This window comes from Ambystoma mexicanum, chromosome 3q (genome assembly GCF_040938575.1).
Source record: "Ambystoma mexicanum isolate Mex_15411 chromosome 3q, UKY_AmexF1_1, whole genome shotgun sequence".
In the NCBI taxonomy this organism is placed as follows: domain Eukaryota; kingdom Metazoa; phylum Chordata; class Amphibia; order Caudata; family Ambystomatidae; genus Ambystoma; species Ambystoma mexicanum.
In genome coordinates this window covers 1,145,752,168-1,145,774,274 of record NC_090926.1, presented here as the reverse complement: position 1 = coordinate 1,145,774,274, position 22,107 = coordinate 1,145,752,168, and the positions used below count along the sequence as shown (strand labels likewise).

At 46.5% G+C, this 22,107-nt stretch overlaps 1 protein-coding gene across 4 annotated transcripts in view; it reads left to right on the top strand.

The window, feature by feature from the left end:
* LOC138447689 (serine/threonine-protein kinase N1-like) overlaps positions 1 to 22,107 on the top strand; it is a 1,645,716-nt gene that overhangs the window by 788,288 nt on the left and 835,321 nt on the right. For all 4 annotated transcript variants that reach the window (XM_069603962.1, XM_069603960.1, XM_069603961.1 and 1 more), the window contains one exon: positions 7,643 to 7,788. In XM_069603962.1, coding sequence (XP_069460063.1) covers positions 7,643 to 7,788 — 146 coding nt within the window. The remainder of the gene's footprint in view (positions 1 to 7,642; positions 7,789 to 22,107) is intronic.

Sequence of the window (22,107 nt, the reverse complement as noted above, 5' to 3'; positions counted from 1 at the left end):
ATTCCACTAGAGGCATGGCAACTTTCTCTGTCCTTCAGAGGGGAGTTCTGATAAAGGACATCTGCGAGGCAGCTACCTGGTGCACCATCCACACGTTCACATAACATTATTGTTTAGACACCTCTAACAATAAGGGAAAATTTGGAAAGGCAGTTCTATGCTCCATTCTTGCCAAACATTAACTCAGATTTCTAGAACTAGAACTTAATACTGCTTTGGAAGTCTATGATAAGACGAGGAATAGGTTGGAGCACACAATCAATTCGAAGAACAAGTTACTTACCCCTGGTAACGTTCTTTCGACTGGATGTTCCTCCCATGTATTGCTCATCACCCCCGCCGTCCCAATCCACTGCACTGTAGAATGTCCGAGCTTTGGACTTTATGCTCTGTTAAGGTCTGATAAATTAAAAGCTCTTATTATTGGTGGTAATTCTGCATATGGGTGGCGAAAAAACTAAAATGAAGACGCCTGTTGATGCACTTGGTATATGTACTCGACAATGACGTCAGCCGAGATTGGAGGCCCTCGAGGGACATCAGGTCAACGGTCCTGACTCACAGCACCCTCTGCCGAGAGGAATGTTCATTTCCAAAGCAGCTGAAGCTGGAATTGATTAATTATATGGGAGGACCGTCCAGTAGAAAGAACGTTATCTTGGGTAAGTAACTTGTCTTTTTAGGCTGATTTAGATTGTTACAATGAGCTGGAAAGGTTGATTGCATGCCGGTTTTGCCAATAAAACTCCACTTTGGAACTGCTCAACGTTTCCATCCCCTCAAACCTCCTTTCGCTCCCCGCTACCTCACTGCCACAAACATTGTGACTCTGCCCTCAAACACCACAAACACTGACTCATAAACACATACACCCGCTCCAAAAATATTGTGGCACTGTTCCCCACCCCCCAAAAGCTCACACACACACATGTACACACATGTACTTACTCTCTGCACCTTCCAGACTTCTCAGGAAAGCCGGTTGGCCCCTGCACGCACTCCTGTGCAGTGTGTGGCAGGGATCGGCCTGTGTGGCTTGGAAAAATACGACCAATGGTAAGTGGCAAAGAGACTGTGTATACCTACATAAATATGGAAACTTAAGAGATGGTTGAAGAGTTTTTATCAAATATTTTGGCAGGGCGCGAAGTGCTGTCCCTTACTCTCTCTCTCTCTTGTCGAAAGTTTGTTCTTCCCTATCCCAAGCATCTTTACCCCTCAGTTTAGGATCTCAAGCTTATTTGACCCCTGTTGTCTAGGCTTTTACTTTTTCTATAAATCAGGGCCTAAAAGCAATCGCCTTTTCCATCTAATTGTCCCTCAGAGACTTCCTAGACTAAAACTAATCTATCTTGATGTTTCTTCTATTGGGTTGTAGGGATGTCCCGCTGCTCACCTTCCAATTCCACCCATCCTTCTGTCCTAGTACTTTCTCTTTCTAACCCTCCAATGTTTAACTCTCTCCTCATCCTCTACCTTGACCCTCTGATGTCACTCTCGTACTCCCTTCTGCCTCTCTACCCCTTCATTATATTACTAATCTCCCTTATTCTGTGCCTGACTACTCTGCCCTCTACACTAGTACTCTCCCATCTCAACTCTTCACTCTAATACTGCTTTCCCCTTAAACTACCACTCCACCCTGACTACTCACTCACCCTCCATTCACTTACTGAGCCACTTTTCACTCACTCTCTACACTTCAATAGTTTCACTCATTAAACTTGCATGCGCACTCACAACACAGTACCACTTGCTTGCATCAACCAATACCTCACCTTTTCTCAAACGCTTCCATACTCCAGTCCTCCGTATTTCCCACTTATGGTGTCTTGGTCTGCCACTTCCTCTGACTCCACCCGAACAGCCCACACCTTCCTGTTTCCTGTCTCGATTCTTATCCTCTGTGAGGGCATCTTGGAGTAAGATGCAGACAACAGATTCAAAGTACAAAACAAACACTTTCATCAACTTGAATAAATAAAACTCTGCCACAAGTCGGTTTGATATCTGTGTTAGGCTAAGTCGTTTCTTCTCAGGAAGGCATTGACTTTGAATGAGAGTAACAGCTAGGCACAATCTCCCCAGTGAATTTTTGATTCCCACATAAAGATGTAATCAGAATTTTTGGGGATTTGGTTAGCCACGTGATCAATGCACTGTTCTACAGGTAAATGGTCTTTAGAATATGCAACTCTGACAATCCCAAAGGGTGAAGCTTAAGTCCACCTCTGATGAATCTGAGGTGATCATCCCAAACACCCTGGCCTGAGACCCTACTTGTGTGACCAGGGAAAGGCAGACGCTTCCTCATCTTGACCCTGGGGATGGTGTTCTGCGGGAGGGTCACATAGGAGTGCACTCTGGTCTGAAGAATTGGGAGAACTCTCTAAACAACTTCCCTAGTGACCTTAGGGTCTTAATGCCCTTTTGCAAATATGTGAAAAAAGAAAAAATAAAAACATTCAAGTCCCACAATGCCATAGGTACTGGGACGAGGAAGCGAGGCACAGAACTGCAGTATGCAGTCTAGTGTTCCTGACAACCTACACCTGAGTGGGAGGTTTCACTATTTAAATCCCCCTCAGGTGCAGATCAGGAGTAGCAGAAGTGGTAGTAGTAAAAGTTATCAGTGGCGGTGTATGCAGCAGGGAGCCGAGGACGCCGGGCCACTGCAGTGTCTGTAGCTGTTGAAGGTGTTGAGAGAGTTGTGATAAGGCAAAGCCTGAATTGCAGAGGTTGTGCAGCGGGAAGAGCGTTACCCCATGGGAGAGGAGTACTCTCCGCGCAGTGTGCCTGACTCTGGTGGCTGGCGACCACCTGCAAGAGGAGCAACTTGAGCACCTGTTCGGGAAGGCGCGAGTCACTGGACTGCAACCAGAGCACCGGGTGAGTTGGCCTCTGACCAGTGAATCCGGGGCGCTCCATAGTGATATGCTGACCACTTAGACTTATTTGAATATGATGTGAAGAGGAAACGAGAAGATAACATTTATAACTATTACTATCCAAGTAAAGTGAGAACAATATTTAGGAAAGGCTGTGACTACCATTGCCCTAGGAAAGGGGGCGGGTGGGGTAGGAGTGAACCCGAAGTGTTAACCACCATTGGCAAAGTAAAGAGGAGGCAATCTGGGACAAATAACCACCAGAATTGCCTCAACGAAAGAAAGGTTAATGGAAGACAAAGGGAAAACCGCTTTCTTGAAGGAAACACAAAGGTGGCAGTAAAGTGGCCTTCTGTGTGGAGAGTTGCGAGGGGGAGAGGAACATAACCTGCATTGCATGTGGTAAATCAATCAGTGAAACAGACCACATCAATAGATGTTGTATCCTTATGGAAGAACTTGTATGGTTATTGAAAGTCAAATACTTTACTGATGTTTGAAGTAAACCACACTGCAGAGTACTTGTAGTAGTGTTAGAAGATTTATCCTGGCATGCAAGTACACCAGGAAAGGTATTGTTAGTGGACGTACTGGCAGGTTGTGAACCAGGAAAAAGACATTGAAGTACTGCATTGTGGTGGAAATAAAGTGTCAAGGCCCACTAATGTGTTTGATGAACTGTGCTGAAAGCCATCCTGACGAAAATATTGTTCTGTATCAAGTGTGTAGTAGTTGTCTTTCTCAGTAGAAGAGAAGTTATATTGAAATATTCAGTCATTTTGACAACAAAAACACTGTGATAACCTTATGTTGAACAGTGAAGAACTTTATTTAATTATAAGACCATTACGACGCCAAGGACACCCTTGAGGTGTGAAGGAACGTTGTGCTAGAAATAGAACTTGGCTAGTGTGTGGAACCTTTCTGTTCTACTTTTTGAAGTAGAACCTGATTATTGTAGTGAGCTTTATCCATTGGACATTTTATTTGGAAATGTTACCCCGATTCTGAGAAAAGGGGATACGACCCTGGTTAAAAGAATATTTGGTTCTAATTATTTTGTTGAATCTGAAAAGCCATATGCATACCTGAAATGTATTTGTTGTATATAGAAGTGTGAGGGACATGCATCTTTTTATGTTAGTGTTTTCTTTTTGTCTTATATCAAAGGCAGGGAAACTCGCTTTAGGTTAGGGAAAGCGATTCGTTTATCACACACTTTTAAGTTAATAAAATGGCTTCTTGTGAAAAACCTGTATCAAGTTGTCTGCCTTGAATTTCTGACACCTCACAGTAAGCTTCAGCAGTGTTTCTTTGCAGGTAACCGTGTTTTTATGGATTGAAATGAAGACTCTTTTTTGTGTTCACTCTCCATACAGTATGGAAGATGGATAAAGGTTTCAAGACAAGTCCGATCTATGAAAGTCTCGTCAAAACAGGTCCACCCCTGTTCCTCCAAAACTATCAAGGACCACATCGAATCCTTGGCTCCTGCCCTTGCTGACTTCTGCAATCACTCCTTCGCCTCTGGAGTCTTCCCATCCCCTCTCAAGCACTCCCTTGTGCACCCCCTTCTTAAGAAACCCTCTTCCGACCCTTCCTGCCTAGCTAACTATCGCCCAATCTCTATCACTCCCTTCCTGGGCAAGCTCCTGGAGAAACTAGCCATCTCCCAGCTTAATCTCCATGCTGAATCTGTTGGTAGTCTTGATGACCATCAGTCTGGCTTCAGAGCTGCCAGAAGCACGGAAACTGCTCTCCTGAACATCCATGAGGACCTGCTCTCGAACCTTGACTCTAACATTCCATGTGTCCTCATTTTGCTTAATGTTTCTTCTGCTTTTGATACTGTCAACCATACCATCCTACTCATCCGTCTCCATGATAACCTGGGTACCACTGGTCAGGCTCTGGCATGGCTGACCTCTTTCCTCTCCAATCGACCCTCCCAGGTCCAACTGGGGTCTTTCCTCTCTGACATATTTTTCTCTACTTGTGGTGTCCCCCAGAGATCTAACCTCTCTCCCTGGCTGTTCAACCAGTATCTGGCACTTCTCGCCCACCGCATCGCTGCTCTCCGCCCCAACTTTCAGTGCTGTGCGGACGATACCCAGCTCATTTTCAGGCTACCCTCGGCCTCCTCTTCTCCTTACCTCATCTCTGACTGTCTTTCTGCTATCCAGGAATGGTGTGCCGCCAACGACCTCTGCCTTAATGCCAGTAAGACTGAGATTCTACTCATCGGCACTCCCACTCCCTCCTTCCCTGCAGCTCTCTGGCCGGCCTCTCTGGGCCCTCTTCCTGCTCCTACCTGCAAGGCAAAAAACCTCTGGGTCATCTTCGACTCCACACTCTCCTTCTCTCCTCACATATCCGACATCTCTAAGAAGTCACACTACCAGCTAGACCTCCTCATAGGTTTCCTTCCTTTCCTCTCCTTCCCCCAGAAGCTCACTGTCTCGAGGGCCCTGGTTCTCTCGAAGCTGGACTGCTGTAACAGCCTCTATCTAAATCTGCCCGCCTCTACTCTCCACCCTTTGCAACTCATCCAGAACAGGACTGCAAGACTTGTCCTTGGCCTCAAGCCCAGGGACCGTATCTCTCCAGGACTGAAATCACTACACTGGCTCCCAGTGACTGCAAGGATCAAGTTCAAAACCCTCTGCATTGTCCACAAGGCCGTCTGGGGCCTTGGTCCAAAATACCTTCAACTCTCTCTTCCTAAATATCTTCCTTCTCAAGCTCTTCGCTCATCCTCCTCCAACTCCCTCAGGGTCAGCCGCTTCTCCAAACAACAAGTTGGGGGCAGATCTCTCTCCGCTGCAGGGGCCTCCCTCTGGAACAGCCTTCCTGCCTCCCTGAAACTTGAGGAGAACCATCTCCGGTTCCAGAAGCACCTCAAAACCTTCCTCTTTGCCTCCGCTTTCTCTCCCCCTCTCCCCTGCTAATACTACTGAAACTGCACTGTATCTGCAACTGGGCCACTCACCGTTCTCGGCCCAGCCACTCTCCCCTGCACTGCCTCCCCGGCAACCCCTGCACTGCGGGACTGTGTCTGTATCCCTACAGCCCCCCTTCCCAGCACTTGTCTTTACTTACCTCGCACTTGCCACCAGCTGGCCCTTGTTATTTATCCTGTATGCTATAACCCTGTACTGCCCTGTTCCTCTACCTTTCCCACATGCACTTTTCCCTTCCCCTCTACCCTTGCACTTGGGCGATCTGAATGACACCTGGCCTAGTAGGATCGTTGTCTGTCTCCCCTTGTTCCCCCCCTGCCTTGACGCGCCTTGAAACACTTGTGTATAGGCGCCTTACAAATGCCATAGCATATCATATATCATTGGTAGAAGAGTGTGCATGATAGAATGAGGTTAGTTAAATTAAAGTTTAATTGGGATAATTAGTCAACATGAGTAGTGTGGAATGATATGAGAGTGTAGAATCCGTCCTGTTCACCATGAGGCATTTTGTAGCATAGGCATTCAACTGGAATTGTGGTGCAGTGAAGTTTAACATGGGAAAAATAATGCCTTTATTGCTTTCCTGTATTTATAGTGATTCGGAATTTATGGAACTGAGGCAGAAGTGAGTTCAAAGAGAGGGGAATCATGTTATAGAAAATGGGCAGCTACTTTTGAGTTAAAGATACAATTAAGAAATAGGTTTGAGTGAGAACCATGTGAAGGTGCCACACGCGACTTTGTCAACTAGAAAGGCAGGCCCCTCACTATACGAGTCCTGGTGGGCCAGACAGAATGCCTTACACTGTACCAGTTGGGTACACCTGGCAGCCAAGGCTGGCTAATTAATACAACTGCCACATTCTGCACTGGCTGCTTTTGGGAGATAGGTCTGTGAGCCTTAAAGGCAGTTACCATAGTGCAATCTAAAGGATACTGAGTTTTTGGAGACAGTAAGATGTTTGAGTTCATCCTCAACGAAAGCAGCATCTTCCAGAGTGGTTGTCTTTGATGCAGACAAGAATTGGCCACCGCTGAGCTATTGGGTGCCAGTAATAGTTAATTATCGTTTAAAGCACATGTTAAACCCCAAAACAGTTCTGACTAAAGTCAGTGCGGATGGGGGTAACACCACAGCGCACAGCCAAGTGGAGTCATCCAACAGACATGTTGGCCTCCCCAATACTAAAGTGTCCGTCTTTTTCTAAGTTTAGTTTGGAAAAGTTCCTTCTAATCTACAATTGTAAAAGGTAGTGGAAGATGTGTGCTTTATGTTGGAAGTTTAAATCAATTCATGTGGTGTGTGGATAAGTTTGCATACTTATGCTGACTTTTGCATTTTAGGGTTGGTCTCGTTATAAAGATTTGGGGCTATGATTTTGTAGTTTGTGTCCCGGCTGGGGAGAGTGGGCTTGGGTGCTGACGCAATCCCACTAGCTCAGGGCCTACAATATGTAATGATTGTGCTGGACATCTTCCTTATATATTTTAGGATCCCCACCTTAGCCTATTGATCTCGCTCACGGTGGGCTTTTCAGATATTTTGTGTTTGTGAAGAGTTCACTTTGTCTTGTTGAGTGAAACCGAGACATATGGCACAAGTCTCCTATGGGGCAGTAACATTTTGGTATGATGAATTGAGTGAATCCCCTTGAGTTGTAATATTCTAGAATGGATTAAGCCTTGAATTTGATAGCTTCACTTGAGCAGTGTTCATCCAATGCTTCTTCTATAGGACTAGAGTCTTCTTTGTTTTCCTTTGACACATCAATGTGATGTTATTTTTTATAGGGAACACAGATCTCAGCCACATAGAGCTTCGTATTGAGGAGCTCAGACACCATTTTCGAGTGGAACATGCAGTCTTGGAAGGAGCCAAGAATGTCCTTCGTCTCCTGGGGTCTTCCAAAGTACAAGACCGAAAAGCAATCACTGAGGTAAGTTAGAATGGTAAAACAAGATTTGTTTATACTGCACTGAAAGGTGGCCTTCACAACAATGAACATCACCCCAGCCTGGTAATTTAATTTGTCATGAAGGTGGTTTTTATTAGCAAGACTTCGATATTGTTAAATTAATTACTTCATTCAATGCCAATACATAGTTTGTGTGTAGCATTTTTTGGTTGACTAACTACAGGACAAGTTTTTTCTCAGTATTGGGAACCTTGAATTGATACGAGAACCCTACTATTAAGGATACTCACTGTCCATTCAACCTTGATCTCTTAAATATTTGGAGTTCGAGAGCACAGGCGCTATGTACTCTCAGCCTGCAGCCCTGTGCGCTTTGTGACAGGCATGGTATCATGAGACTTCACGGACAGCAGAAATCAAGTTTCAAAGAACTTTATCAAAATGTCAGGATGGTGAAAGGCCTAAATTGCCCTAGAACTAAGATATGGATTTCTCCTGCCTAAAGAAAGTTCTCTATGTCCATATCAAAGTTCTGTCTGTGTCCAAAAACCTGTGCTTGCCCTCACAACTAGAAATAAACTAAGTGTGAGATTCCTCTTAACCAAAATAGTGTTCAAACGTAAAGTTTCAGCTGCAGTCCTTCTAGGGCTTTCTATTCCAAGCTCAATACAGTTCCAATAGCTGTTTGTTTCACCAATGTTGAAACAGGCCTAGAGACTCCCTTCCCCAAGTGCAATATGGTACAGTTCACACAAAAAGAATATCTTGATGTTCCCTTGCCCAAGACAAGGCTTCTCGGTTCCTTCGATTCCCAGGGTTCCCTTCGCCAAGATTTCAATGTAGCGCTTATTTTAAAGTTACTTGTTCAATGTTTGAAAACAGGTTCACTTGATCTGCCTTCTAGCGTTCTTTATCGATTAATTCACAGTGGCTTACTTGCAAGGTACTTTGTTCGTCATCATTTGTAATTTGAATACTTAAGCATTTGTTCCATTTGCCACTTGCTGTAGTTCTATTCACAATGTCGATATAACTTCCAAATGTTCGTTTTGGTATTCAGTTTTACTTGTTCTTAATGGAATAAAGTTTTCCATCAGTTTGGTGTTCAATATGAAGGGCTTCCACTCAAATAGCAATTTCTATTCAGTTAGGAATTCAGTATAATTCACTTTTATTGTGCTTAAGGACTGTTACTTGCCTGCAGTCCCATGGGGAGTGCTGCAGTCTTCCTGTGTCCTCTGACACCTCCGGCTCTTTGTGTCTCTCCAGCAGCGGTCCCAACTGCAACCGCTCACCTCTTCCGTAGTCTGGGAAGCAGACCGTGTTGGTTCAACTCACTCGCCGGACACGCATTCGCAAACGCTGGCTTTCTATTTCCAGACAAATCCAGACCACGTTCTCTCTGTTCCCAGCTCCTTTCTGCAACAGCTAATCTGTTTGGCCGCTCAGTCTGCCCGCCTTCAACTTTGAAGGCTCTCGGTCCTGTGTATGTCACGCAACCTGTTCTCTGGTTCTGCAGGTCTTCTGGAATCATTACCGGTCTTCAGACAGCCTAGTCTCGCTCCAACCCAGCAGTTCTTTTTCTCTGCACACAGTTGCCGCTCCTTCCTTTATACACCTGTGCCCAATTAAGGGACCTCGGGTGTGTGTTGTTGACCTGAATTGCCTGGCTATAATGAAACCAATTAATGTGAAATGCCTGAAAATCAGCATGCTCTAATACCTCTCTTCTTCGTCTCAGCACTAGAGCGGTGTTCGACATAGTAAGTGTGTGTTGTTTCAAGTTGCCTCTTCTCCTTCTCAGTACTTGTTGAGCATTTAAGAGAGATAGGACATGAGTGAACATAGCCCATGAAGGCTGAGGGAAGGAAGGATAAGTCTATATTAGGAAAGGGGGATACCAGGTCTCGCCGTCAAGCCCTCTCTCCCCAATCCCCAAGGACCCGGGTGATCCTCCCTCGCTTGTCCACCCCCCCAGGGTCAGGATCGAAGAGCGATGGCCTTTCCTGCACAGAGGATCCATCGGTAATAAGAGGGAGAATACCCCCTGGTTTCTCACAGCGTGCTCTTGTCCCCTCTTCCCTGTGAACTCCCTCAGCCCCTCGACTCTGTGCGTGCTCTCTCGGCACCGCTGCCCTACGTGCACTCTCGGCCCTGCACACTCTCTTGGCCCTGCGGCCCTGTGTGCTCTCTTGTCCCTACAGCCCATGCAGTGTCTTGACCCTGCGCTCTCTCTGCCATGCGCTTGCTCACTCTGACTATCTTGCGGCCATGTGCTTGCTCGCTCTGTGCTGCAGCCAACTAAGATCTGCCCATAGGCCTTCGATATCTACTTGTAGTACCTCAATTCCAGTTAGTTTCCTTGTTACCAGCCTGTAATTCAGTTCTTGTTATTTCAGGCCAGAGTTTGATCATAGCTCCCCTGTTTCCAGACTGTAATTCACTCCTTAGTACCTTGATTCTAGTCCTTGATTTTGCACCTAGAAACACATATGTACAAGTGCGTTATAAATGATTTACTGTATCATTGTGTCCATTCAGCAGTTCCAGTCCTCACTACTGTTATGAATCCGATGGAGTCATCACCGATGCCCTGGCGTTGACTTCCTCCCATGTGGCCCGGGGCAGCTATATGAGGGAGGATCACATGGGAGCAGACAGCCTCCAGGGAGATGTCATGGCTTAATAGGTTGAGACATGATACCCCCCATTTTCCCTTGACTCCCATATCGAAAACCCTAATGACCTATTGTCATGCATCTACTCAATCTCCAATGAAGGGTAGTTTGATGAATCAGAGGTGATCATCCCAAAACCCCTCACCTGGACCACTTCTCATGTGGCCAGGAAAAGGCAGCCGCTACCCGATCCTGATCTGTTGGTAATCTGTGGGAGGGAACTCGGGTCAAGAGAAATTGGAGAACCTTCTAACCAATTTCCCTAATGATCCTGCAGTCTTAATGGCTTATTGTACAATTCATGATTCTGATCTTAAAACAACTAAGAACATTATGAACTTCCATGTCCCTGTAAAGAAAGATTTCATAATTGTATGTAATTTTCCCTCCATCTGTCAACCCCCAAACTTTTTGCTGCTGTTTAGATGCGTTTGACTGACTTTGCCAGAGAAGCACAGCCTTCAACTGCACTCCTCTGGGCTTTCGCTCACTTTTTATGGAGAAACTGACATGCCCTTAAGACAGTCAGTAATGGGAGACTTTGTTTCCCTTAGTCCTTTCCTCATGTTGCAACTTTTGTGCAACATATAACAAGTGTGCAATGTATTTTACCATGCAGCACACTTTGGTCTATAGTAATTTCCAAAGGCCATAGATACTCTCGCTGGACTTTTTATGAACTGTGCAGATGTCTCATGGATTGGACTGGTGGCAGCTATCCCTTTCCTGCCATGTTACCCGGGTTAACCGCGTTTGACACAAATAGGTGGCCTGGCTCCAAAATGGCCATGACACGAGGTTCTTTGTCCTGTCCTTTGGCCATCTTGCCCCTTGACCTTCCCCAGGTCGAGTCGACCCATGTCAGTCCTTATTTTGTCATGCACTTTCCCGCGAATCCCAATGCTTTTGCGGGCTTCTGCATGCCTTGTGTGTGTGCCTCCAGGATGTGGGCTGGAACGTCTGGTTCCAATACACATCCTGGGTGCCAGAGAGTCTGAAGTGCCATGAATGACTGGGACCACCGTGGTACGTGATTGGTCCATGTATGGAGTGTGTGTTTGTGAGCAGATCTCTTATTGGGTCCTCTCCATTTTGGCGCGAAGGGAACTTTGGATAAGAAGAGGCTGAAAACACCACTACGATGTTGATTTCCTGAGTTCTCACTGAACAAAGGATAGGATCCACGTATCCTGCAGCAAGAAGACGAATCGAGGAACCGCTGGTGACCCGCTGGAAGGTTTGGCACCCTGAGCCCGCCGTTGTCCCGTGGGACCCCTCTGCATCTGGTCGTCCTAGGTGGTCTACGAAGATGCTTCGACCCATTGGAATAATGGTACCAACTATTCTCGGCGCCTTCATAAAACCCTGCAAGTAAGCTTTCTCAGAAGTGTCCCTGGGCCAACCAATGGACTGACCAGCTTACCCAGTTGCTTTGCTCTGTCGCTGCCGCTGTTTCGAGGAGGCCCTTGAAACTTGGTAGACTGCTAGCTCTGTGTCCCCGGTACCCTCACACCGAATTGCGTACACTTGGCGTTCCCAGGTCTGAAGTGAGAAGAGTGTGCCAGGACCGGAGTGAACGCGGTTACCGTGTTGCCCTGCCGCAGCATCGTCCTTTGCAAGTCCAATGCATCTGTGACCCTCTTGCCCCTGAAGCCTGCTGCAGTGAAACGGGGTCGATTCATCCACCCGGAACGGCAAAATCGCCACTGTTCCGTTTGGGAATCATCGCTGTATCTCAGGAACTGAAAGGTGCCGAGACGTCCTTTTTGCCGCATTTAAACTTGCAAGTGAAGTGGACTGGCGAAGTTTGGGTCCGCTTGCGTCGAGGACCGGTGAGTACTCCATACCCCAACCGGTGGCCCCTAGTGCAAGGGCCCATTTTTACGCATGAGTGGCCCCTGGGGATCCCTTTCCTTTCCACTACTATTGCGAAATAGCAACTCCATCCCGAACTCTCGAACTGCCTCTGCTTGCAAGTGGAGGTCCTTCTTGAATGGTGGGATCTTTTTCTGCATCGCCTCATCCACCTTCCTGAGCTGCTAGAGACCCCTGAAGAGACCCTACTCTGCCCATTGGCACAACCGCGTGCACTTGCATTGCATGTACTATTGAGCACAAGGCTCCTCTCTTCTTAGGGCTTGGACTACCTCTTAGTTAGGTTTATTTTCGATGTTGAACTGGGCCTAAAGACTATTTGCACTACCTGTTTTTTTCTCCTCTAGGTTGTTGACATATTTCTTTCATTTAACCCTTTAGACCCCAATGGTCTTGTATATACATTGTATTGATAGTGATATGTTGGTTTACTGAGTGTTACTGTGATTCTTTTGCTATGGGCGATGTTACAAAGGCCTTGTAATAAATGTCTATTTTTTAAATAACACCTGTCTGGAGTAATTTGTAAGTGTCCTTGCTATGTGTGCTCATTGAGGTCCTTCAGTCGCCTTCGCCCCTCCGGAGACTTAGTCTTGACCGCCTACCATAGCTACCATGATTGGTCTGGCTTGTCCAGAGGTTACCCTGTTCCAAGAAACTAGGCTGGCCTTCGGAACCTCTGCCCACCATGTTGGAGTTCCGAAATCCATCTTAATAGTGCCATAATGCGCTTAGTACTGAGGCGAGGAAGTAGGGTCCAGAGTTACCAAACTGTAAGGAGCGGTCTAGATGTTGTAATGACCCAGACCTGAGCGGGCAATTAAATATTTAAAGGCATTTCAGGTGCTTGCCAAGTGAGAGCAGTAGGAAGAAGGAGAAGTTGGCTGCGATGCTGACAGTGGGACGCCATGCAGAACCCATGTTCAATGTCAGGATTCATGTGGATGCAGAGGGGTACGCCACACATCGGGAAGCGATAGTGAGGCCAGCTGTCCTGAGGGGGAAAGGAGCTCTCTGTCCTGTATCCTGTTGCGGTGTTAAGTTTCCACCAGAGAGCATACAGAGCTGGGAAAGCTCCATTGAAAGCCAGTGCGAGCAGCGGCATGCTGTCCTGATCTGTCAAACGCTGGAGGAGGCCTGATGAACAAAGTAGCAGAAAACCCGGCGAGTCACAGAGATGCCAGGATATACCAGTAAGTTGGCCTGATCCTGGTGACCCCAGGGCGCTCCAAAGGAGGCCGCTGAGAAGTAGAGCACATTTTGAATACCGAACATTTAAATTAAAGAAAATTGGGCGCAACTTCCTATTAAGAGATGCTTAATAGGAGAATATTGTAACCTGCATTGTCAAAGCCTAGAAGGGGCAACAATTAAGCAAAGTGAATACAACTTTCCTAAAGTGGGATATCCAATTAAGGGACATTATAATCCTTATTGCCAAAACCAAATAAAGCTGAAAGTGTCACCAAGGTAATTTGAATCGAACCGTCCCAGAGCAAGATGTCCCATGGGAGAAAGTTGTAAATTATATTGCCATCCGACAATAAGTTGTGTCCTTGGGGGAGGAGGAGGGGGAGGGGGTGGGAATCAAGGGGGGAAAGAACTGTAACCTGCATTCCCTCTGGCAAACAAATCAATGGACGAATCATTGTCCTTTTGTGTAGTATACTTGTGGAAGAAGCTGTGAACTAATTGTGTTGAAAGTCCAGACTAAACCCAGAAGCAGTTATTGGTTCAACTCCATCCTTTGAGGATTTAAGTGTGGAGAGTTTGGAGCAAACCTTACCACAAGAGTGCAAGTTGTAGTAGTTTTTATCCTAGCAGGCGAGTAAACCAGGAAAGGGACAAATAGTAGTTAGTCCTGGCAGGCAAGCGTACCAGGACGAAGATAACCAAAAGTACTGTGAATGTGTTATAAGCTTGTGTTTGAAAAGAAGTGGCAATTCACCACTATGTTTGATAAACTGTTGTATAACAATCCTGACTACAAGTATATCTTTTTGAATGAACCATCCTGACTAATGTGTTAATTGTGAAGGAGAAGTATGATGTTATTGATCTACAGAGAAAAGAAAGTTATATTCTACCTTGAGTGTAACTTGGCATGTGAAAAGAACTTTCCTGAAATTGAACTTTGTTTTGAAACATCCTGAATTGATCCAGGGGAACGGGATCTAACCCTAGTCACCAAGGATTCCTGTTTAAAACCTTTGTTTGAATATATGTGTTTTTTTAATTAAGTTTAAACAGTCAAATAATTCCTATATTATTTTGTTATATGTATTGGTGTGAGGGACAGATACTGTTGGACACTAGGTCATTTTCCTTTATCCTTAGTTTGTCAGGTAGGGAAACCTGTTAGGCTATGGAAAGTTAAGCGTCTGTGTTACGCTCACCTGGCTCCCACAGAGGCGTCGATCTGGACTGGACTGCTGCGGTCTCCACCAATGTGACGCGTAGGGCCGAGATGACAGACTGGACTGGCCCACCTAGCTTCCTTCGCTTGGCCCGTAGGAATATTCTTCTGCAAGTGGAGAAAGGGAATTAACCACCCGTGGAGTTGAGCGTAAATCCCCCCCCCGGCTGTTCTCCCCACTGATCACCTTGGATGTTCCCTCTTATAGTCTCACCTGATGATTTGAAAAGATGAGCTCTCCATCCTGCATTGAACGCAGGGGCGCGTAGATAACCAGTTGCTTCACTGGCTCGAAGGAATTGGTGAGTTCCAGGACAATATTGACTCCGATATTCGCGGCAAGACGCCGTAAGTATGTAGTTCGTAAGAGTTTAAATGCCTGACTTTCACTCTTGTCCGATTCCTTGCACGTTGCAGCTTGACCCTACTGAAGAGTTCCTCGTGGCAACCGTTAATGTTCTGGTAAGGATTTGTATTATCCAACACAGTTGGATAAAATAATGTCCATATGTAACCTGTTGCTTTCTCCCTTATTCAGGCGCTGAGAGAAAGTATGAAGTCTCGGGCAATAATGCCTCCGGCGGTAAAATTAGGCAAGTCTTTTGTGGTGAGGGGGGTTCCCCTTGTTAATCCCTTGTTTCACCTTGCTGTCCTTTTGTTTCCCCTTAGGGGCCGGGGTTCGGCTAGGATGCAGTGGAAGCTGTGCTGACCCGTGAAGAAGAATAGTACCCCCGGTGGTAAATCTATGGAGGGTATTCCTCTGTGTATTCCCTTGGCTCACCTTGCTGTTCTTGTCTTCTCCTTAGGTGCCGGAGTGCGGCGGTAACATGCAGGATGATGCGGTGAAATGTGAGGATGCTGCGAAGGCCGGTGAGTTCAGCGCAGCGCTGCAGCAGGCGAGGCAACGCGCATAAAATAACTTCTTTCTTCCAGCTCGAAGGCGCGATGGATCGGGAATTCAGGTAAGGATCAAAGATATTGCTCTTGTTCTAACCTTTTCTCCTTCTTTCTCCCTTTTTTTAGGAGCTCCAGACTGGAGGCGGGCGTGGCAGAAGACTGGATGCAGACTTGCAGGCACAACGCGAAGCGTGTGCTGCTCTTCGGGCATGGTTTAAATAGCCTCCAAAGTAGTCCCAGGCAAGTATTCCTCCCCAGCCCCACCCGAGTAAAAAAATAGTCCCTAGGTAAAATAGTCCCTTCCAAGCCTCATTTGGCTTGGAACTCTTGCAGCATGGTCTGCATCAGGTAAGTTTGCAGCATGGTCTGCATCAGGTAAGTTTTAATCTATGAGCCTGGCGCCTATGGCGCCAGGACTGACTCTCCATACGAGCCTGGCGCCATAAGCGCCAGGACTGCACCCAAATAGCCCCTAGCGGGGGTTGTTGTGTTTGCTTGGGGTAACTTGATGCCTGCTTCCGGGGTTGCTGGACTTGGTCTGGGTCCCCGGGGGTAGGCATCATGACAGTCTGTCTCACCCCTTATTTAAGAAAATGGTGACTTGTGACAAACGTACCTGAGTGTCCGTCGCACATTTCTGACCCCTCACAGTAGGGAAAACCTTTTTACCAAGTCTAGATACCAACCTTCCAACTTTGGTCTGCCTTGTAACACCTTTTTCAAATCCACCTATCAAGCATCCGAAACTAACTTGCCATTGAAGAAATTGGTTGTCCAAAATCTTTGAGTCAATTGTCAACAATGGACTTTTTTCCCAGAATTCTCAAAATACTGGGACGTGGAAGAGGGATCGAGCAATGAAGAGAGCAAGAGGCCACAAGTCTAGTGACCGCTCTAGCTGTTTCTCACATACACCTGAGACTGAATAATTTAAGCAGAGGAAGCATAGAGTCTAGGTCAGCTGCTGCAGCTATTGGCGGGAGAGAGCTGTACTTCTCCTGGAGAAACGAGAGACAAGAAGGCTGGGACCGGCATGGTGGAGCCAGGCGGCTTGCCGATGAGGAAGGAAGCAACTGCTGCACTAGAACATGCTGCGGGAAGGCCAGGAGCCGGTGAGAGACCCCTGCGCGTTTACAGCGGTTAGCAGGCAGCACTTCACTTACCGGGGCCAAGAAGGAAGAAGACATAAGTGGAAGCCGCAAGAGACTGGAGAATGAAGCAGACAGAAACCCTTCACCAGCTGACTGCGAGAGGATACAGGAACTCCAGCATGAGCAGGTGAGTCTACCCAGAGGCAGAGGGGAATCCGGGGCATATCGGTGACCACGCTAAAGGCAAATAATTTGAACAAGCTAACTGCGTGTCATGGCTTCTGGTCATTGGCCAGTTACTTCACATCCTGCATGGTCCCAATGGACCCAGTCTTGGCGCCTTTGGCACCAAGCTCATAATAAAGTGTGCTTTGCACACAGACTGTTGAAGGCACGTGCATTTGGACAGGGCGGGCCCTAGCAATGCATGAAAGGCACATGCAGAAGGCAGGAGGAGTGGCAAGGTGGGACCTAGGGGCGGGTCCTAACTAGTGGCTGGGGCCAAGCTATATAAGCCAACCCCACCCGCATGCTGGCGCTTTGCGTTAGTCTGCTAGAGCAGCGTAATGTTTACTGCCGTTCAGAAGACCTTACCTGTTTCAGCATGTGTATCCTCAAACTCCGGAACCCTCCCGCTTCTTACCTCTAGTCAGCCATACCATCGCTTCACTTCTGCAGCTATGCGTGCATTCTAACCTGAGTCACCCACACCATCGCTGGAAGCACTGCCATTGCTTCACTTCTGCAGCCATGCGCATCTCTTACCTGGATCTGCAGCCCCTCGCAGGTGCCGCCCGGCCTCCTTACCAGTCCCGAACTTCCATCAACACAGGATCTTCTTCCGAGATACCATCTTCGAGGATCTTCATCTCCGGCCGCCTGTAGGAATTCGGAAACCGCCCATCAAGCACTGATCAGCTGCACCTGCAAAGGGAAAGGAAACTCAAGGATAGCTCTTGCCTAGACTTTCATACTATAAGCAGAGCGCTTCAAGTGGAGGCCACTTACCTCTGGTAGCTCCTCCAGAGTAGACTTTGTCATCACATGTTCCTGGGTCATCTTCATACCTAAGGAAGAGAGAAGGAACAATATAGGGTTATGGACAATAATCATGGAGGAAGATTAGCGCAAGCAATACGAACAATAATCATAGTTACAAAACTTACCTTCAAGACGGAATGGTCGCAGCCGGTCTGTACCTTCATGCCAAGGACCAGTGACGCAACTAGGTCCATCTACAACGCCCCTGCAGGAAGAAAGCAGGATGGAGAGCTCATCCTTCAATTAAAACAGGTGCGCTTGCATGGGAAAACTGTTGCTCACAACCTTCTGGCAAGAAAGGGTTGAGGGTAATCCCAATGTCACCATGCCATTTTCACAGTTTCTCATCTCTCAGGACCAGAACCGGTATCCGGGGTCCTCGATAACGCAGTGGGTTGGGGAGAGAGTTGATCCATGGGAGCCAGGTACAGAGAGGGCTCCAACTGCACCCCAACGGCCCCGTGGGGCCCAGGTGAGCGTAACACTGAGGGAGAGCAAACAAACTGACATTTTGTTAATGGGGGAATTCAACTGAAAATAAACCCATTACAATTATGTGAAAGCAAACAGTGCAAGTGCATGGGAAACCAGGATAGGATAGTTTATCAGGAGGGTACATTATCCCGAAAATAAATGTGCAACTATGGGAGCGGTTAAAGACCCCAAATGTACAGAAGCCCTGGCAGGAGAGTATACCAGGCAATTTCATGTGTGTGAACCAGAAGCCCTGGTAGGATAGTACACCAGGCAATTAAAGGATTGTGTTGAATAGATCCAAAGAAGTCCTGAGAAGAAACATCAGGGCTAGGAAAAGTATTGTGTTGATTAGCTACAAAGAAGTACTGAGAATCAATATCAGGATTGGACAAGAGAGAAAGAACACCACCACCTGGCAGAAAAGTATACCAGGTGTACGAATAGAGACAAAAGCCAGACAAAATTACAAAAGTAAAGTTTTGTGTGCAAGTGTTGTGGTAGGCCAAGGATGGCCCAAAGAACTACTGTTGCAAAACCTCAAAGGAAAGAAGAAACCAGTGGAAGCGAACCACCCTCTGGAGCAAGGTCTTTTTTCCTTGAAGAACCTTTTACGTTGGAGCCATTTCTTTTTTTTTTTTTTTTTTTTTTTTTTTTTTTTTAAATGAGGACTTTTCTAAACCCCACAAGGTTAAAGACATTTCCATCTTCACCTTACAGTTAAGTTTTAATGTGAGGGTCAGAATAGAAATTTGGATAGAAGAACAGTTTTGTTTGGACATTCGGACACAGACAGATACTTCATTTTGGTTTAGGTAGGGAAATTCCTCTTAGAGCAGGGTCAGGGAGGCATTTTCCCAACACCTTTTAATTTTCAATAAAAGTCTTTAACCACACTAATGACTAACTTGTGTACAAGTTTCATTCCTGACTCGTCACACTAACTTTTATGTAAGTCTCCAGTCCCCTTGCTTATGATTTTTCTCCCCGATTTCGGCCTTGTTTGCTTCGGTTCCTTGTTATTTTTCCTGGCTATTTCTATGAAGGTTCAAGTTATGTTAATGTCCATGCGTGTGCTTATGCAATTCCTTTGTCCAGCGTTTGGCTTCTGGGGTTTCCAGCAGACAATCTTGGTTCCTTTCATTTGTTGCATCTCTGTATTGTACAAGTACGTGCAGCACTGATTGTGAAGAATTCAGCCCAGGAACGTCGGGTGCACAAGTGAGTTTGGGCAGGGTAGTGGGGATTTGAACCCACAACCAAGAAAGGGTTTAGATACCCGGGAAAACCAGAAATGGGACTTCTTGAATGATGGCCCAGTGGGCATAAGACTCAGAAGCCAGGATGACTGCAACAGGAGCATAGATCAACCAGACCAAATTTCCAGGTCATCTGAGGTCAGGTGGGGCTAGCCAACCAGCAAGAAACAGACTCAAATGGGACAATGCCAGGTAATGTTAAAGCATGTTCCAAAAATGCAGCTGAGACTAAGCAGCAAGCCACTCGAGTTTCAGACCAGGAAGACTGCCCAACTTGAAGGTTTGACAGGGATGCAACATGCAAATCAGGAGGATACATACCAGCCAGCTAGGACGGTACGAAGCAAAAGAACAATATTCCAACAGCAGAGACGGAGGATGTTGCAAAGACAAAGGGGCCCTTTGTGAGGTCAGGATGAGCCCTCATCAGTAAATTGGCCACTTTGGCCATGCCACGCGGTCCACATTGGCAAAGGGATGGCCCAAAACAAAATGACCTCGAGCAGCAGGGCTTAATAAAATGTGAAGTACCTCAATGGCTATTGTGGCATTCTCGGAGGAGGACTTGGACCAGAAGACACATTCGGTTTACAATGCTTTATTTAACTTAAGAGAATGCCTTACTGACCCTACTATTCATAGGGAAATTCCCTACCTACCTAAATTAAGAGTGCTTGTCAATATTTGTCAAAATAAGAAAATGTTGTCCTCTGTTCTAAACTGGCCCTACCACTTCGAAAGAATAACCTAAATGGGAGAGGGGGCGTTGTAGGTTTCCTGAGTGATCTTTGCTCTGCCATCTCGTAGTGGTTCCAGGAATCTCTCCTAGCGTCATGTCTCTATCAGGAGATGGGATTTCTCGAGACTGTCAATTCATGTCAATCTTGTCAGAGGTCAACATATAAAAAAGGGCTTTCCTTCAACATAACTATCCAAAATTCTAATATTCCAAACCAAGCCAATTCTCTCCAAGGTCGTAGATGGACTCTTTCCTTAATCTTCCATCATCAACTACATGGGTCTCTTCCCCACAAGAATCCAGTGTTGCTTGATTCTGATTTACCCTTCAGTAGATTTTCGCTTAGTTTCATCTGCCCCTCCCAGCTCCCTTCCCTCTCTTTTGTACTCTGCTTCTCACTCAACCCAAAGGGATATGCGATTTTCCTCCTGGGGTATCTTTCCCCTGGTTATTCCGTATGCCTTTGAGCCGTTTGGCTGATTACAAGGCTTGGGTATTCTGGGTTCCCGTAAATGGACTAATATATCTCTGGCTCCCCTTCTGGGCCAGATTTTCCCTCATCGAATTGTATACTCTTATTTCTCCCCTCTAATGGGTTTGGTCTTTGTGCCTGCCTCGACTCGAAGGAACCTGTGTAACTACTCTATAGAGGTCCTGCTCCAGCATGGTGGTTCAGGTTCACTACCCCTGGTGGTGTTCGTGGCATTTGTGTCTGCGCCGCTATGTCAGCGGGAGTGTTTCCTTGCTCACTGTCTTGTTCCTCTCTCTCGTTTCTCGTAATGCAAGTGGGTGGACTCATTCCCCTTTAGTTCGCTGGGTTCAGCATGGATTCTTGGGCTCCAAGCCCACCACATCCTCTGTGTGATCACACCTTCCCTCTGGGCTGGCTCCCCTCGGCTTTGCTGACCCTGCAGGGCCCTGTACTTGTCAAAACAAGTGTCTCTCCCCCTCTGTCTTCTCTTCGGGTGTCTCTATGGGTCTCTGTTTGGACCTCTTTCTCGGTCCGGCTCTGTGCTAGAGCCAGACCTGCTGCGCCGCCTCCCAATAACATCGTTATGTCAGAGGCTTGCATCTGCCAATCGTCTCTCTTCCATTCAATCAAGTCCTTTTATCCTTGTTATCATATTCCGAAAGGGGTGTGTTTGATTGTCCAGCCCCTTGAAAGATCAGCATTGCGTTGAGCCAATGGTTTAAATGCATTTCCTACATTATTTGCAGTTCCACAGCTGGCAGAGATCTACTTCTGTTATTCCCTTGGCCCAGAAAGTTGGGTAGCCAGATCCCAAAAAAGGAAATTCTGCCCTTATAGAGGGGAACTCCACATTATATATGTTGTCATGGGACAATCTAAAAACTATGTTTATGCCGACTCTAGGGGACCTGTCCTTCTAGATATGAAAGCTACTTTCAACCACTATATTCTGCTAAAAAGATTGAATCCCATTTGATTAAAAGGCACCACTTTTTTACTGGATCATTTCATTCCTTACCAACGATACTGAAACCATGCATATGGCCCCTTTGAAGTCATGTCCCCGCGAACCCTGTGTGGAGTACCCCAAAGATCTCGTCTATTGCTCTGTGCCTGAGACCTATGGAGAACGTGGGCATCACATGCTTTAACCTAGAGGTAAAAATGTAATTTCAAGTGGCAAGCTTCTAGCCAGCCATAAAAAGGGTGTGGAAGGAGGAGACCGACACACAGTTGACATGCTTTTGGGCAAATACTTTTATTTATACCAAACAAAAGAAGGAAACCCATGTTTCTCTATCTCTAAGAGGGAGTTCCCTACCTCAACAAAAACGAAGGAGTTGGCTGAATATCTGTAACTAAAAAGTGTCCCGTCCTGTGTCCAAATCCGACTTCTAT